The 14,996-nt window shown below is 31.3% G+C and overlaps 1 protein-coding gene across 1 annotated transcript in view; it reads left to right on the forward strand.

Moving 5' to 3' along the window:
* LOC118190687 (protein FAM135A) overlaps window positions 1-14,996 on the forward strand; it is a 167,400-nt gene that overhangs the window by 65,112 nt on the left and 87,292 nt on the right. The window contains exons 6-8 of the mRNA XM_085809140.1: window positions 9,055-9,228; window positions 11,492-11,524; window positions 13,747-13,846. Of these exons, the coding sequence (XP_085665266.1) occupies window positions 9,055-9,228; window positions 11,492-11,524; window positions 13,747-13,846 (307 nt within the window). The remainder of the gene's footprint in view (window positions 1-9,054; window positions 9,229-11,491; window positions 11,525-13,746; window positions 13,847-14,996) is intronic.

Below are 14,996 nucleotides of genomic sequence, written 5' to 3' on the forward strand. Positions count from 1 at the left end.
TAAATTTGTTTCTGTCGACTGTATACCAAAAGTTGTCATCTGATACATTGGATTTTAGGATAGTATCATTTTGAAGTTCCAAAATTTCTCGCTCTAGTTCTTCCATTTTTGCTTGAATAAATTCTGTAAATGTATGCAGCTATTTTGGTAACATTCACCTGGCGAATAAAAGGATTGATGGAAACGGAGATTATTGCTCAATTATAATAAACTTTTGAAATCATTTTTCAGACTGATATTGAAGTATGAAGGTTGATAATAAATGAGGACAAGTCAGTTTCAACATCACCTACAATTTTTTTTTTTTTTTTTTTTTTTTTTTTCATATTTAGGAATGTAGAAGTGACTTCATCTGTGAGGTGTGATATCCACAAAACTATTTCATCTTTAAATGACGTAACAGATCCTATCATTAAAACTATATGTTTCTTTTCCCTGCTGTTCCAAGTTTAAATAGTTTCATTTCTCAATTATGTCTGCAAGAATACGTAAATCCACCCAGCACAGAAAGTCCATTAGTACAGCAAAATTGTGATTTTTGATATTGATGTAATCTTACATTTCTTCTATTAAATGTGCAAACTTTGCCTTTAGTGACTCATCGTACTTCAGTATGCAAAATGAGATCAGGATCTTCAAGATTTTCTAGTACGGCTTTGAAAAGGCAGCGTTACAAATGGGCTGTTTGAATCAAGTTTGCTATTTTTATAGCGATTTTCATGATATGTCCAAAGGTTAATATTCTACCTTACAAAGCTTCCTTGTGGATGATAAGGTTATACAACATAAAGTTTGGAAATGATTTATGTTTCTTGCTGAGGGCAATAAATTCTTTAATATTGCCAGCCATTGCAGGTACTCCATCAGTGCTTATCGTTGACAGCTTGTGCAGATGTGTTTATCATCTTTGCATACATTGTTAATATGTTTTATATAACCTCAACTTCTGTTCATCTTTTCGTGTGGGTAATACAGGGTTGCCAAACTACCTGGAAAACCAGAAAAAGTCTGGGAATTCGGAAATTGACCAAAAAATTCAGGGAAAAGACAGGGAATTTAAGTGTTTCAGTCAAAATCTGGAAAAGTCAGGGAATTTCATACAACGATCCCACCAAAAAAGGCGAGTTTCGCGCCGACGTCGGAAGAGATCACTTTTTTGGCGAATTGTGTATCACGTGAGTGTCATTTGGGCAGCTGGCATAGAGCCAATTTTCGCAGCTCCAATTTAATTGTCTTCTTAGAAAGGCAAAGCAAGTTTTCCCGCAACTTTTGGTTTCCAGTAACCTCGAGAATCGCATGTGCAGTGCATGAACTAAAGAAAGTACCTGTTTTCGTATAAAACAAAATGGGTTTAATCCTAGTATACAGTACCATGAAGGTTAGAATAAAAAATTATGTATTGTAAAGAAGGAAAACCTCTCTGCAACAGATGTAGCTCCATTCCATCATAGCGGGAAACAGTTGTGCATGCGCGATATATCTGTCGCCAAAGCTCGAAACCGGTGTCGGAAGTTCGAAGGTAACGTTATCAAGAGTTCATCAAATGAATATCGTTTAAAATTTCTTTAAACACTAAAGGAAAAGAAAATATTTTTTGGCACAAGTAAATTAATTCATGGATTAGTTATTTTGAGGGGGGGGAATCTACGAAAATCCGTTTTTAAAATTATTGCGAAAAATCCAAGAAAAAACGTTTCTTCTTGGATTTTTCGCAACAATTTAAAAACGGATTTTCGTAGTTTTCTTTTTTGTCAAAGAACGTTTCTTCTTAACACCTGTTTCTTAATTTCCTGTACACATCGCGGAGAGGGAGATTCTGGCCGCCAGGTTCCGTCGCCAAATCCCTTGACAAATTTTCCCTCTGCTTTTTACATATAGACGTTCTTTGGTTAGAATAATCTCCATGTATGGTACAGTGCGATTTGGCGACATGATGATGAGCAGTAAACAGGTAATTTTGTTCTTGGCGACAATTTTCAAAATCATGCGAAGGCTGTATTGTATACTAGGGTTTTACCGCAAAATCTTTTTTTTCTTTTGTTTTTAATAAATACCTTGTCATTTTGCAGTAAAATAAAAAAATAGCAACCAATCATCTAGGATAACCATGTAATATAACTATATTCGCTAAAATATCGTTGATTATTCTAATTAAATTTTTAAGTAATTATCTTTATTTTTATGTTATTCATATCATTTAATATTGCTTCTTCCCTCTAAATTTATTTATCATTAGTAAATAATATTTCCAAATTTCAGGAAATTTTCTCTGGCATAATCCTGAAATTAATTCTAGCAGTATGATGATATCACGAAATTTAATGCACATATTTTTTCCTTAGGTATGCTGCAAAATAAATATAAAATACCTCAATTTAGTAAAAAAAAAACATTAAATAGATTTCTTTCTTTCGTTTAGCTGCAGAATGTCTGCAAAAAAAGCCTTATTTTATTCCAGATTGGTCAGATTCTAATCTCAATCTTCAGTGGAGAAAACAACTCCTATTATATTTGTGTTTTCAAGTGTTAAGGTGCCTTTTAAGAATACACCTCACACAAATTAAATTTACCTAAAATCTAACCTAACTTTTAGCATTGCGTTGTGATTTATAAGGACCGGATTAGCCTTGTGTTGAACTGGGGATGATCATGAGTAATAATTAAATAAAATGTACAGTTGTTATCCAATGTATATATCTGAAATTTTATTAAGTTTTTTAAGCGGAAAAGTAAACAAAATTATCAAACAAAGTGTACCAAGAATAATTAAGAATAAATGTCCTCTGGGATTTATTGAATAATTAAGTGCTTTTGCTACACAGTACAAGTAATACCATAATTAATTTACCTCTTAGCACAGCCAACGTACATTACACGGATAGACTGGATTTCTCTCGAAACATACCTGGAAAACCTGGTAAAGTCAGGGAATTTCATTCTCCTGTTTGAGTGGCAACCCTGGTAATATTTTCAGTAAGTCTTCATTACAATAAATTTACTAAGTATCACTCTCACCGTAACTGCCAAGTGTGCAGTGTCTGATATATACATAGACTTATCAAACCTTAGTGAAAGCTGTCAAATATTTCCAAGTCATGCTTTAACTAGTTTGCATGTCTTATGAAATGTGCATCCAAACAAACAAGCAATTGGCACCAGTTAAAACTGTTTTTTGTACATTTCAACCATAGGCTTTATCTTCTTTACAAGCATGCAAGAAATTTTTAAAGAAGCAATAGTGGCTTTTTACATTTTACAGCAGCCTGAGCAAAAACTGACTGTTAGACAAACAGGTTTGACAGGTTTTTATTTATTTTATTCTTCCTTACTTCAGATTTAGTGAGTAGATTTCGGACCGTACTCCCATCGACCCAATTTCCGACCTTACTCCCGTCAATCGGATTGTTAACATATTTCTCCTGACTTTCTCTTATTCTTAAAATTTCTGATATTTTTTATGTAACTTGGCTTAATACTTTGTTATTTGCTCCCCAAAAAGTGATTTTTGATGTCTGAAAGCACTTGTTTTTCTCTAGATGCATATAAAACTAACGAAGTCATTTTAGCACTGAGATGTGGTGTGTTTCTGCTTTGTGCATGAGAGTCAAAACACATGTCAGAAAACTTTGTGTTCCAGTTCTCCGATGAGAATCAAGCACCGCTGCTGGTGATCTGGCATATATTAGCCAATGAGCACACAAAACAAGATCGAGGTTTTTATTTCTTTCGTCTCGCCATTGAGCAGTGTGAGCTTCACAGAAACAGTTTGAGAAACTGCAATCTTTTGTCATGATTATATCTGCAAAAGATGTAAAATACTCATGTACTTTCCAAAAATCCTACATAGATGACTTTCCTTCTATTATTTCAATGGAAATGTGATATTGCAATGTGTATTGTTTGCCACTGCAATTTTTTAATGCACTTAATAAAAAATTTTTTCAATTTATTTTTGCATTTAAGAAACAGTAACTGAACTTCCTGATGTTGAAAACATTCTCCTGATTTCTTTAAAAGTCTCCTCATTTTTTAGTGTCATAGGTTGGGAAGTATGGATCATATTAAAAGTTGCATGAATTATCTGAAAGTGTCATTCAACATTATGTGTTTTTGGCGCTGCACAACTACTACTGTCACATAAAAAAGAGGCACATTTAAATGTGAAACAGTATGATTCTTTCCATTTAGTATCAAAATTATAGGTTCTTAGGCATTTATATACCTTCTTTTATTTGACTCGCTTATTTTGGGATTAAAATAATGATAAAAACAATGAAAACATCAACAATAATAAAGGGAGTACATACTCTAAAACTATGTGAATTTGACTTTGCAGTAAATATAACATGGCATTTAGGGGAATACCCATTAAATGGGGATAGATGGCACCACAATGCAGAACAAATAATTACACTATACATATATTGCACCTTCTATGAACAGTGGCATAAAGTACAGGTATAGATTCAAATTTATCCACGTAGTCATATTAGGTTATCACAGAGTCTTGATAACTGCTAGGGTTTTGTCCCACCTGGAATCCCAAGGCAGAATTCCTCAAGGTGCAGTTCAGGGGTCTCCTACTCCTTTCCCTTACCACTAGACATTAAAGGGGACTTCTGCTCAGTATGTATTTTGAGTGCCGCCTTGCCGCGCTGGCATTTATATGCGTACAAACATACGTGCCTTCTTCGGGATCAGAACCCAGGCCCTTCATTTCAGGAGTCAACGTCATTAACCACTATACCATCTGGGCAGCTTACAGGGGGCATTAAAGAATATTTTAATGCTTGTATATTTGACATTTAAAAAAAAATAATTGGTACCAACAGGCTGTGACACCAGGGCATACCTTCAAACTGGAGTAATCCCACTCAAACAAGGACATCTGGTAACCTCATTTAAAATGATACATATAATTATAAGGAATTATTTTTTAACAGGTACACTTAGATTTCTCTGGTTAGTTACAAACTATAAAAAAATTTTTGTAATATTTTATCAAAAACTAATTTTATTTTGGTAAAACAATCTGCCGACCGTGGTGCTTTTGAGCATAGGGTTGTGATTCCTGCAAGTAGGTGCTTGAAAATGATATAGAGGAATCTCACTTGGTCCAGAAAAAATTGCATTTATGGCACACCTGTTTCCTTTTGTTATTATATTCTCCATTTTTAGACTTTGTAAGGAGGTGGCGTTTTTTATTTATTTGTTTGTTTGTTTCTTGCCTAGTGGTACATAGTTCTGGATGTTGGATATTCAAATTTCAGACTTTGTATAACAGGTGCATGAAGCAAAATAGGTTGAAAACCACAGAGTTAAAGCACATCATCAGGCTAAGCATTGACAGTCTGATAATAAGCAGTATAAGATTCTGGATTTCAGGTCAAGGGTTTTTGAGGTTATTAGTAATACATGTAAAAAATGACAATATTGTATATGGCAAATTAGAAAATACTGAATATCTGAATAGTATATTCAGGTACTAAACAAACAGTCCAAAATTTTAGGTTTATGAAAAATTTGTCCCAATTATACATGCAGGTAAAAGCAAAAAGAAAAGTTAGACTGTAATGGACATGAACTATGAAAGATTTCCAAGGTTATAGTTGAAAGGTTTCAGAATATAAGACATGCATGTTGATGCTCACAATTCAAATTTGAAGGAGATCGGAATGTGATCTGAATAGTATATTCAGGTACTAAACAAACAGTCCAAAATTTTAGGTTTATGAAAAATTTGTCCCAATTATACATGCAGGTAAAAGCAAAAAGAAAAGTTAGAATTTAATGGACATGAACTATGAAAGATTTCCAAGGTTATAGTTGAGAGGTTTCAGAATATAAGACATGCGTGTTGATGCTCACAATTCAAATTTAAAGAAGATCGGAATGTGACAAAACTTTTTTTTTTTTTTTTTTTTAAAGTGCCAGTTTAAGCTTTTTGAACATGACATTTTTTAACTGTCAGTGGAAAATTTTAAATTGTTTTTTCAGTATCTTATATTTGAAAAAAAAAAGTGTCCAATTAATCAATGAATGCTTTAAGAATGTTTTTTTTTTTTTTTTTTCTTTGTGATGATGACCAAGGTTTCATCACCAACCAGTTGGGAAATAAAGATATTCGTTTAGGAACACTTGAGGAGTGGAAAATGACTCAAGAAATTGAAAATGTAATGTAATATGTTCATGTAACAATACATTCTTGCACTTTAATGCATACAGTCAGTAAAGATGGAAAGCTGGTCTCTTCCTTGTGTATAATATATAAAGAACCAGGAAGACACTTTGGAATCTGTTAGAAACAACATATTTCAGCGAACAATATTTATATTGTTGCTTCTTGAAATCTTAAAAAATGAGATAAAAATTGTATCAATATTAATTGGAAACATATTTCAAAAACATGCTAGAAGATACATTAATTCTGGTTATAATTTCTGTTGTGCTTTCTGAAAGTATTCCTCTTTATAATCTGTAGATAGATAGCTTTTTGTACCTGGGAAAATTTTCGAAATATTTTAGATTTGATTCTGCATACATATATTTGATTTGATATTTTAGATTTGCTTCATGTATTTCAGAATGGGTTTGCTTTATTGACAGTAAGAGCAGGTTATATCTGCCACTAGTAACCGAAGCCATTACCACAAATTTTCTTGTGTTTCTATTATGGGGAAATATCCATGATATTTCAAATGTGATGTATTGGAAACTGTTGATTTTATATTTCATGTAAACTTATGAGCTTAATTGTTAGATGTAAAACTGTTTCTTGAAAAAAATTCACTTATTGTAGCTGTGTAAAATATGCTGCTTCATGCAGTTGAAAATTCTGGAATGTAACATTTACTAGTGACCAACAGTGTGCAGCTATGAATACTGTATGGATTAGAGCAGCAACAGTAGCATGGCAGACTTTTGCAGAATGACAGGCTTTTGATGCTTATGATCTGTTAGTGATTCTGTATCTTCAGCACTCAGAATAGTTCTCGATATATATTTTAGAACGCTGCAATTTCATCTCTATTGTAGATCTAATCTAGATTTAAATTTTCATCTGAATTAATTTGACAGACGGCCAAACATTCAGCAGCTGCTGCACTGTCTGCTGAATATTGCTTGCATACTGCACAAAACTCCACACTATGTAGAAATTTGAGTTAATAATAGTTCAACTTCATGACTTTGACATAATTTATATGTTTCAGTTTTGTGTATATTATTTGTAAAGGAATGTCTATAACTGAGTAATTTTTTTAAATTTAATTCTGTAATATTACCTCAGGGTTCGTATCGGTCCTTATAAGTGCTTATAAGTCCTTATATTTGAAAATAAAATATAAAGCCCCTTATAGGTGCTTACTTTTTCTTTATCTTTTAGCCCTTATTTTTTTGTTTTTAGTGCTTATATTTTGCTTGTAGTGCTTTTTTTTAAAAATAAATGCGCTATTTTTCCCCGTACCAAAGCCGAAACTAAATAAACAACTTTTCTTCCTAATATGGAATGTCAGATGGTGAGTCATACTCCCGGAAATAGCTTTTCCCCCTTTCCTCTGCATTAACATAACCTTTGGTGTGCACGAAGAGTACAGACAGGTGCCCGTCGTTCTATTGGTCAAAGAATTGCAAAAGCAGTAGAAAATTCCGCTACATTCGGCATTCTTTTCCTCCCACCCAAATACTACACACATTTGAATTTCTATCAAGATCTTAAAAATTTGCGGTCAGTTCATATTCGTGTTTATTATGATCGTTATTCTTATATTATGAGCATATGTATGAATGTTTATAATAACATAGTTGCAGTAACTGCTAAAGTATAGTAAACTTCCAAAAATGGTTGTGTTTTAACACAGATTAGCTTTCTAAGGAATAATATTCGGAATGGCTTAAATAAAGGGAAAGTAATCGAATTCTGGATTGAATAGGACTAAAAGTTCTGCGGTCTACCAGCCCAAGCAAAGAATGATTCTATTCCGGAAATTTAACGCCGTCTGTTGAAAATTAGAATGAAAAACACCCCAGTTATTTAGTTCTTTATTCTCCCAATAACGGCAGTTGTTGATTCCGATTGCGTAATATCACGTAGGGAAGAATTACGGAGCACGTATTGTGCAATAACGTTTGCGATATTTTACAGAGATAATTAATTTGATGTTCAGTCCGAGATTTGTTTATGAAAATTTAAAAGAGTTTTACTGTGCTTGCTAAGCAGAATATTTTTTAGTTCCTTTAGCTTATTTTTATATGATGCACATATTGAAATGTCAAAAGCGTTTATTTAGCGGAAAAATCTAAAGAGCGGCTACAGTTTACCCCCCCTTCCGCTCCTTCAAGTTACGCTCGTCTGTCCGAATATTCGCCAACTTCCAAGTATGCGGGTTAGTTAAGCTTTTACTGTTAAAGATGACTGCATGAAGCAAATTTCTGTCTTCTGATTTCGGAAATGTCCCTCTTTTTTACTTAAATTACTTTGCTTGCAATATCTGTTAAGAGAAAACTGATATACAATGAAAATTTAGAAAATGTTCGGAATTTAGATTTAAATTATTTAAATATCAATATGAGTGAAAAAATAAATTGTATTTATTATTAGGTTCCAAGCGAATACAATAAATATGCCTTATTATTATTTATTTTCTCTATTTTGAACTGAAATTTCATCATTAAATCTTGTAATATAGTTTAGTTCTTCATAGTTTTTTTTTCTCTCATTGTAAACTAGTTCTGTAAATTGAACTATTATTTAAAATTAAAAACAAAAACAGAAAAAGTAATTATTTTCCATGGTTGAGATAATCCTTATTCTCTCTTAATAAGTACTTCATTTCTCATATTTTAAATTACAAGTCTAATTTTTAAGGTTATGCAGTTGTGTATGATGTAATTAGACAGGTGCTTATTTTTTTTTTCTTAAAATGTGCTTGAAAAGTGCTTATAGGTGCTTATTTTTTAAACTAAAATGTGGCTATGAACCCTGTACCTTACTTATATATCCATTCTACATTTGCACATAAAATGTTCTAATTCTTTTTTCCCTCCCATTTGTAGACCCGACCACCATAATTCCATCCATTGTGTGAGTACAAGAACTTTACTTCTACACTTTGATCCTTCTAGAGGACTACATCATCATATACCTTTGTTATTTGATTACTTCCATTTATGTGCTGTGACGATCACCATCCATGCCTCTGTCATAGCTGTTTGCCAGCCATACATCAGGTTTGTTATATGAAATTCTGAGGCATATTAGTTGTATTAAATTTGACTGTAGAGAGTTCTGATATAGATTTAACAGAGAATGATGATATTCATTTTTATGAACACTGTAAGTGCATGTCTTCAAGGATATGCCATTGTTTCTTCCTTTATAATGTGAAAGTCATTCTAATTTTCAACATATTAAAAAATATATATGGGAAATGTAGGATTTTTTTTTTTTTTTTTTTTTTGCTGTTAAAATAAATTAAAAACTGCAAGATATTTATGGATTTAGTTCATAAATTATGTTAGAAATTAATAGCTGTGAACAGAATTTAAAGTCAACATTCACATCTATTACCTTTGAAAACATGATGAGTACTTGCAAGAAGACTGCGACAATATTTTTTTTTTTTTTCATAAATTGCAGTAAAACTCTTTTTGTAAAAAAACCATTTTGAAAATAAATGTTTGTCTTGTACTTATAATGAATGGCTAGTCTTGAATGAACTGCAGTGTGATTTCTAGCTTATTTCTTTAGGGAAATTGGAATAAATATCTGGTTGTAACAAAAGTTTTCTGCCAAAACATATTTGTAGTAAAGTTAGGGGGGAAAAGCATGAAACAGTACCTTTAGTGCCAGTAGTAATCACTACCCAAACTATAATTTTCTGCTAACGTTTTGGTAGTATTTCAAAGCCTTTGGCCCAGAAACTTGGTGGCTGTGAGTCCAGAAACAGATCAACCTCATTTTGGACATCTTGTACAGAATGGAAGATAATACCAACAAGATGGGGCTGCAGGTGTGAAAATGTCTTTCTGGTCATATCTATTGCAATCATTAGTATTATTGATAAGAAATATTTCAGAAGTGCATGCGAATTTTATATGCATCTGACATTTATATTGTAATGGCTAAGGTTTATGTTGCCGTCTGATGCCAGTATGTGAAACCTATTAAAGCGATACTTGATCCTGGGTTCTGCAAATATCCTAGCTCTATGTCTAGCTTGGTCTAAGTAGCTGCAAAACATGTTTCAAAGATTTTCAGTTAGCTCACCAAATGTCAGAGTCATTAAACATTCATTGGATGCCCATAGCTTTCGTTATAGTCCCATGGATATAACCATAGATTTCGTTGTGTCACAGAAAGCTGACTTTTTTAATAAAACATATATCTTTCATTTTGACATCTGCTTTATTCTATCTTCTCTCAGATTTTTTCCTGTGTTTCGAAGTTTTGTTTCTTCAATGTATGCATGTTGTCTACCTTTGTTTCATGATCTTAATGTAAGGAAATTTCAGTTAATGATGCAACTCCATTTGTGGTTTGCTGTGCTATCTTCTATAACTGAAATGATAATATGTAACTCTTAGGTTTTTCAAATTCTACTCTCATGATTGTTTTCATCTACCTAGTGAATATTTAGAAGGTTAGATAACTGCAAAGAATATTTTTGAAAGTTTGAAATAATGTGAAAAGTTCAGCTGCTTGTAACAAATTGTCCTGTATTCTTAACATAGTATAGTATGATTTTATTAATCAAATTCTCTATAGTTTAAGCAATAATCTTCTGTTATTTATGGATCAGGATTTATGGATAACTGAGAGAGTTTTCATAGTACAGTATTTATTAAACAAAATAAGATAAACAAATCTGAGTTAGACCATTAGCTACAATTCTTGTAGTACCTCCAATAATAATTACCCGCAAGTTTTAACTATATGCAAAGAGGAGCAAAGCAGATCCATGTGTTTATCATGATATGCAACTGTCAGGACTCTGCTGATGGGTTTTTCTTCATCACTATTTCCTTGTTCCACTTACCTCTTTTTATCCATCGGGTAAGTGTAAGTGAAGGGTAACCCCATGTTTTCAGGCATGCATCCTCAGAAATCATTCATTATAATATCTGTATTAGGATGGAAATTATCAAATTTAATTTATTGGATTTCAAGAGAATAGTTATCCAAAAGTGTATAATCACAGAACATTTAAAGGTTGGGAAAGTTTCACAAATTGGAAAACAATGCATACATTTTTAGTCTTTTAAGTAGAATACAAACAGAACAAGTGATGATGTGTTGTGCTAAACAATGTCTGAACAGTTTATATTCTAATGTTTGAAAGATTTAAAGCATTTATTTTGTGCTATTTAATTTACTTAAATATTTCTTGTTTTACTTATAAATCATTTAATATATACAATGTTCTCTATTTTTGTATCTGGTATATTTATATATATATAAATATTTCTCTTAAAATTATAAACCTGACTGCAGAAAGGGTATGGTAGTGTCGCCTCATGAAGTTGGGTGAGTGTGATTTTTAAACTTAAAAAAAAACTTGATGATTTGTCCCTGGTATGTTTATTGCTTGCTTGCAAAATGTAAACTTCTCTATGATATACTACTTACTTGTATGTAATACATCCATACATTCATTTCCGCTGATAAAATTTTATAGCTCCAGCTCCATCCTTAAAGGTTTGCTCTGTGTTAATGAAATGAAAATGAGATTATTGTGTTATTATATCCTCACCCTGAAAGTAAACTTATGGCAAAATTGGATCTGTTTGAGCATTTCCACTTACATGCATTCATTAGTCTGTTTAATAATTCATCATTAAGAAAAGTGGTGGTCAAAATTATGTATATATTGAGCAAAATCATACCTATTCTTTGTTTGCTGTATTTCGATTAACGAAAGAAGGCATCATAGAAACTAGTACAAATAATTTGTAAGAATTGCTGATTCCAGATGACTTATGCTTGGTCTCTCAAAGTATGAAGATTTCGTTATATTAATTCTTATATTATTTTCATCTATTATTAGAGTGTATCTTGATACATTTTCTACACTTTTTAGTTAACTTTATGTTATAATTTCTTTAATCAAATAAATATACTCTGCAAAAGTTGACTTTATTTTTTATTTCTTGACTTAAAGTTTTTGTTTACAGTTAAAGCGTAATTGGTTCTAGTAGCATAAAAATGATTTATCAGTGAAGTATTGTAACTATTGTTTTTGCTTTTGTATGTTATCATCATTACCTTTATATGTGTTATTTTACTTTTTCATTTTTCTTTTAAAGAGACCGGTAGATACATTTATATTTGTAGGCTTTCTCTACAATTGCTATGTGACATTTTTTAAACTTTAGCTTTTTATTTGGCCAAATTATGAATTTTCTTTTATGGCTATCTTAGTACATTGACAGTTGCTTGGAAAAATATTTTTAAGTTTTTACCTGTATTCTGTTTTTGTCTTCTCCTAACAAAATTTACAGTGGGCTCCCTGTTTGTAGCCTTTCTTTGCCTGTGTGGCTAAAAATATATATTGACCTAAGCAGGTGATATGTAAAATTTATGTTTGGGTGGAGAGGGGGATAAATCCTCCATTGCTGAATATTGTTTATTGGAAAATCATATTTTCTACCTTTCTGACAAAATTATTCAAAAATGCTTCTTCAGATCACAAATTATCTTTCCTGGAGGGATTTCACATCCATAAGTGTTAGTTGATGTAACTCTTTTTAACTGTGAGACTTTTAAAAAGCATGATTCCTCTTTTTAGGGGTGGGAGGAAGACTCATTTTGCATAATGTGCTTTATTTCCTATCATTATACTGCCACTTTGTTGCTGACATTTTTTTTAATATTTTCTTTCGCTGATTGTGTTTTGTCATGTTATCTTATATTTATTTTCTCACTAGGCTTTCAAAATGGATTTTACTTTTACTATGCTAGATATTTTTTTTTCTAATTTTTGTTCTTTATATCAGTAATAGTCATTCACATTGAGGGCATTCAAAAATAATCTTTTTTTTTTTTCCCCAAGGGACAGATAAAAGTTAACGTGACTATTTTTCTTATAGAAATTCACTAGAACACTCTTAACTCTTATTTATTTTGCATCTTCAATCTGGCTGCCAAAAATTTAAAAAAAAAAAAAAAAAAAAGTATTTTGACTAAACACATTTATGCAATCATGATGAAAGGGGCTGCCTCAAGTGCCAAAGGTGTATCAATTAAGTAACAAGTCAATTGTTGTTGTAAAATGAACTCCTTACATAATTCAGAAGTTGAGACTTATTTTGAAATAAGAGCATTGTTTTATTTCTGCAAATGCATGCTGTAACCTTTTTTTCCACATTGCAGTTGTTTTTACACTTTTCAAGGAATCATGAATATTTTTAAGCTCCTAGTAAAGAACTGGTCATAAACTAAAGTGGATTATTTAGAATATTTTGCACTTGTAGTACCCAAATGCAATAATTTATCATATTTTGTTTTCTCTTCTAAAAGTTACTTTTTTTATATTTAATATTTTATTTTCCATTTTTGGTAAAATGTTCTCTGAGATTTGTGTACATTAAAATCGCTGCCTAGGTTTTAAATTTCGTGTTTTTAATGTATAAAGATATATTTCTTACACATTTTTATTTCTCTATTACTGTCTATTTTTAGACTTTTTATTCTATTATAATTTTTTTGTAATACTTTAAGAAAAGTAATTTTTTTCTATTTGCTTATAGCTTACAGAAACCCTCAAAGCAAAATTTCTTGACTGGGAGCCCACGCTTATTGAGTAAAAAATCTCATTCCAGTATAGAAGCTGTTTTATTTGGGCCACAGGTAATATATTTTAGAGTTTTAAATAAGAAACTTTTATAATTTATAAGTTACAGGCAAGATTTTATAGCTAACTAAGAAATAAGCTCTTTGAAATGTTAATGACTGTACTAAACATCAAATTTTTTTTCAAATTGCAAATAAAAATGTTTTTTTTTTTTTTAATTTTAATTTTAAAAAGATATTTAGTATTTTTTAAAAAGAAATAAAATGCCTGAACTTTTAAGCAGAAACTACAAGTTTTGCCACCATCCCTCCAAAGTCCAAAAAAAATTAATTAATGATGCAATGTTTTGAAGTAGAAGCCATAGTCACTTAACATTTCAGAGCTAAAATGCCACTTTTTAAAAATATAGGTATGGGGTTTTTACAAAACTTCGTATTTTGTACTAACATCATGGTGTAATGTTTGGCATAAAAACAAAAATATGTAAAAATAATTTTCAATAGCATCTCACTTTGTGTCAAAATACCCATGTTAGAAAAGTACTATATATAAATCTGAAAAGTATCATAAGTCTTTATGAGAGGAAAAGTGCAAATTTTTTATCGAATGGCCATCTGAATGATATAGGACACTCAGATGGCCATTTAATAAAAACTTTGCTTGATGTACATAATTGAAAATTAAGGTATGAGCTTTAGGCGTATTTTGATCTATCAGAATTGAATGATGCAATTTGCATAGTGATGATGAATTTGTTTGGTGCTTTAACACATTCGCTGCTTATCATGCTCTGCCGCGTGATTGGCGGCGTTGTTGCTGAAGAGCCATTCACACTCTGGCTTGTTACAATACATATTAGTTGAGATGACAAACTAAAAGATTAATTGGTTTAATTCTTTAAGATTTATTTTTTTAAGTTTTTCATCAAATTTTTTTTGTTAATGCAAAAATTCATGAATATATAGCCCTTCACTGCCATTATCAGGCCCTGGAACTCAAGGATTGCACCTTACTAAATGAACTTTTAGTATTTATTCTGGTATAGGAATGGGTTTTTTTTCTTGTCTTCGTTATCCTATATTTTATCATAAAATAAAATTTGAAAAAAAAAATTTCTGTGAATAAGTAAATGCATAGTTGAAAAATATCTATCAAAGTAAGCCTATAGTAAAATGACTTACATACTGGTAATTTGAGCTGGGCTTA

Source organism: Stegodyphus dumicola, chromosome X2 (genome assembly GCF_044657685.1).
Source record: "Stegodyphus dumicola isolate Sdum_Otavi_A_Nest chromosome X2, ASM4465768v1".
In the NCBI taxonomy this organism is placed as follows: domain Eukaryota; kingdom Metazoa; phylum Arthropoda; class Arachnida; order Araneae; family Eresidae; genus Stegodyphus; species Stegodyphus dumicola.